This window comes from Malus sylvestris, chromosome 3, assembly GCF_916048215.2.
Source record: "Malus sylvestris chromosome 3, drMalSylv7.2, whole genome shotgun sequence".
NCBI classification, from domain to species: domain Eukaryota; kingdom Viridiplantae; phylum Streptophyta; class Magnoliopsida; order Rosales; family Rosaceae; genus Malus; species Malus sylvestris.
This window is the reverse complement of record NC_062262.1, coordinates 26,027,936-26,031,773: the sequence shown is the minus strand read 5'-3', so window position 1 is coordinate 26,031,773 and position 3,838 is coordinate 26,027,936. Positions and strand designations below refer to the sequence as shown.

The following is a 3,838-nucleotide window of genomic DNA, read 5'->3' as shown; positions in this document are numbered from 1 at the left end:
TTGAATCAATGAGATTTTTTTTTCACTCAAGTTAAATATTGAAGAATTGACTACATATCTATATTTATTATTAACAACGAAAATGACTTATTCTGTATTGTCGTCACTATTGTTTCTTGTAGCAACATTGTTGTAGGTGTTATTGTTTGAATGACCATTGACAACAATAGAGGTGATGGCTGCTACCAGAGCCGCTGTGAAATTAGGGTCCGCTGTGATGGCCGCCGTTGCTGCACTGACTTTGTCAGCCAGTGAGTGTGTAGTACTATCCAACCCCTGAAGGCTATCGAGAACCGAGAATTTGGATTGGTTGCAAAGGGCTTGACCTAGAATTTGTGGCACAGACATAAGATTGTTGTGAGGAAAATTTGGAGGGAGCTGGTTTGGTTGGCCAAGTGGCATCTCTGAGGAAGTGGGAGTGTTAGTGAGGTCCAAGGTGACAGTAGGAAATGGGGCTGAGGCCGAAAGTGTTGCCAAGCTTGGTGGGTAGTTAGGCAATCCAGTTCTTGCTAGGAAGCTGTTTGAGCTTATTAGGTCATCAGCACTACGCATTGAACCTGATAGAAGCATTGATGCTGATGCTGATGTAGTAGATGCCATGGCCATTGCAGCAGGAGGGAGTGGATGGTTGTGGTGGCCTTCGTATGTTGTTATAAGTATTGTTCGATCTTCCGCACATCTCTGTACCTGTCAGTTAGGAACCCAATCCAGTCCACTTTGTTAGAAGAGCTCACTTCTCGTGTCAAATTAACAATTTGACTTGTTATGCTATCAGATTGTTAATCTATAAAGAGAAAAAAATGTATACCTGTTTGCGAACCGGGCAACCATTTCTCATGGTGCAACGATAATAAGCTCGAGGGCATGGGTTTCCTTTAGCCATTTTCTGGCCATACTTTCTCCATTGGCATCCATCAGATATCTGCAGGATCAAATTTAATATTATGACTGCTAGGCTGTGTATTTGACTTTCTTCAAATAGCTAAGACAATCAAGAATGAGGTAGAGCTATACAGAAAAGATTATGAAGTTTTTAAACTTGCCATACACTTCTGTTGGTCTTTTTAGTTTCTCTATCTTTGAATTATATTCCAACAGTTCCTATTTTCTGCATGTTTTAAGGAATCAAGGTCCTTTTGAAATGATAAAAAATGAACATGTTCCTATATAGGTATATAATTTGTCCACGCATCTCATTAGGAAAAAACATTTCAATGAGAGTGGATCATGGTGGGAAGGTAATTAATATTCTTTTAAGATTAATGTTGTCATATAGATACTTACGTTTTAGATTGTAAATTTCAGATCATATTAGTCAAGCAGATGTCAAGGTAGCTAGTTTCATACCATGGAAGCTTCAGATCGTGCTCGAACTGAAACACGAGCTTTTTTAATCATGGACATGGCTTCAGATGAGGGTTGATCCACTTCCCTAGGGCTTATCAACTTGGGAACCTTCTTAGGAATCCACCCTTGAAGTTCTTGGTCAGGGCTATCTTCCCCCCCAGCAGTACGACTTCTTCCACTAACATCCCTGTGAACATGACTAGTACTCTTGCAGCACTCCATTGACTCGACGATGTCGTTTCGAGGGGGCGACCCGGAACAATCTTGGGATCTGCAGCCTTCATGAGAACACTGTGAAAGCTCATCTTTCTCAGCCCTTCCCATATCCATAAATTGTATTGGAGCAAGATTATTAATCCCGTTCATCATCTGCTTCTCTTCTAGTACCACTGATCCATTTATGTTCATCTAACCAAACCCATGAACGTGATGATATTAATAAAACTAATTAAAGACATAATTAATCAATATATATCATGTGTGGTTCAATATTATATATATATATATATGTACCTTGTGTTGTTCTGCAGTTTGATAATCAGTCTTTTGATTTTTCTGGCGTTGCATCAGTGTCACAAGGTGCACCTGTAACGCCTGGTAATGAGTGTTTAACTGATGAATCGCACCTCTCAACCGTTGGTTTTCTACGTTCATACGGCCTAATTCAGCTCGAAGAACTGCCAGCTGCAGCCAAAATATTATATACTTTCACTTAAATATCAATTCAAATTAAGATTTTAGTTTATTATTTCTAAACACTTGCGGAAAAAGAATATCAGAGAATATCCTACCGATTTTTCAAAGCTAAGAAGCAAAAACACTGACTACATATTCCATGTACATGTACCTGATTTGTTCTATGCTTGTTTTCCATAGTATGGGAAGACGAAGTTCCATCATCCATGGATGATTTTTCGCTACTGGTGTTTGTTGTAAGAAGATTCAATCCAATCTAATATTATAAAAATTAGCGAAAAAACAACAAACCCAATAGCACTAAAATTCAGATAGTGTAAGAAAAAAAACGAAAAAAAAAATCAAAATATAGAAGCAGTCAATAAAAGGTAACCAGCTATAGAGTAGTTTTCATACATTTACGTCGGGTAGTTGCTTTTCTTGACCAACCCCGTGACGATCGCATTCTTCTTTAACTTCAGCCGTGTGATCTCTATCTTCTTTCAAACGGCCCTTATCAGCAAAGAAGTCCAATTCACCGACCACTCGTTTCCCATGATCGTGATCATTCGTCGTCTCAGAAGAAAGTACGAATCTGCAGTTGTGAATAGAATGATCACTAGCTGAAGATTCCATGATGGATATCGTATGCGTTTAACGTTTCGATTAATTATAGGTTTGGTCTGCTGGGAGTGATGATGTTGGTGATGAAGACGATGACTGTGGTAGGAAGAACAACAAGAGCGAGCTCTGGACGGGCATGTAGCCGTCCTCCTTTGTCCATATCAATATTTGAAGGGTTTGGAAAGAGGAATAATTAAGCACAAGAGAGAGAGGGAGTAGTGAAGTTTGAAGTCATAGGAGATGCAACAGACTCGGCTTTAAAAGAGTTTGGACTAAGACCATGAGAAAATGAGTGAGATCTTATACAAGAACATCAAGAAATAGTACTGTAGAGAATAGAGGAGTGAGGTCAGGTGGTGCGTCAAGGGACCACGTGGCTTTACATGAGAGAGAGAGAGAGGGGGTTTATGGGAGATTTTTCAATTTGACCGTTACACGGGATGATAAACCATGTGTCGCTATATAAATTGTGGGATATATGTGTTAAAAAGTTAATAACTTAAAAAATAAAATTTCTCACAATTTACATAAAATACATGATGTACCATCTGTGTTCCCGTCACAACTAAAAACTTCCCTGGGTTTAGAGGGTTAAAGAAAGGATTAATTAATGCAAATTTTCCTTTCGTCTGTTAGAATCATCTCATCAAAATATTATATATACGTAAACCAAAAAAAAAATAAAGAAATTGAGAGGATTAAAAGCAGCATGCATGTACCAGCTGACAACAGAGGAGTTTATATATGCCTTTTCTGTTGTAAAACAAGTATATATGCTCAATTGAATGTATGAAAAATAAAAAATTTAGTTTTCATATTAATATATCATTTTTAATTTTCAAATGTCGTTCATCAAAATACCAAGAAACAATATCATATTTTATCCAGCGATTACTCAACAAAACTTTGCTAGCACAAAATTAATGATAATTAGTAGCACTAATACCTACTGAAATTACTACAAGTAATGGTAAAACTCATAGAAAAATTTCCAAGAAAAGAATTAAAAAAGGTTGTTGAAATTTTATAATTTTCATGAAGGAGGGAGACTAAATTTACATACTAAATAATGTATCACCAATAAAAAAAATAAGCATATTAATTTACACTTAAATTATAATTCAAATTTTCATGTCATTTAGTTTAGAATTAATCCACAAATTTAGTCTATTAAATTAAAATATAAGTGTTG

At 36.6% G+C, this 3,838-nt stretch overlaps 1 protein-coding gene across 1 annotated transcript; it reads right to left on the bottom strand.

Annotated features, from left to right (window-relative positions):
- Positions 1-2,911, bottom strand: LOC126614399 (probable WRKY transcription factor 31). The gene is made up of 6 exons (XM_050282057.1): positions 2,440-2,911; positions 2,195-2,299; positions 1,861-2,031; positions 1,348-1,755; positions 809-922; positions 1-687 (listed from the first exon to the last, which is right to left on the bottom strand). The coding sequence occupies exons 1-6, from the start codon at positions 2,656-2,658 to the stop codon at positions 88-90; spliced, it is 1,617 nt and encodes a 538-aa protein (XP_050138014.1). The 5' UTR covers positions 2,659-2,911; the 3' UTR covers positions 1-87.
- Positions 2,912-3,838: the final 927 nt, after the last annotated feature.

Excerpts from the sequence above, each read along its gene's own strand:
- LOC126614399 (XM_050282057.1), bottom strand. The coding sequence starts at position 2,658 with ATGGAATCTTCAGCTAGTGATCATTCTATTCACAACTGCAGATTCGTA. Across the intron at positions 2,300-2,439 it reads AGCAACTACCCGACGTAAAT|ATTGGATTGAATCTTCTTAC; the intron begins GTATGAAAACTA and ends TTATAATATTAG. Across the intron at positions 923-1,347 it reads CACGATCTGAAGCTTCCATG|ATATCTGATGGATGCCAATG; the intron begins GTATGAAACTAG and ends TTGATCCTGCAG.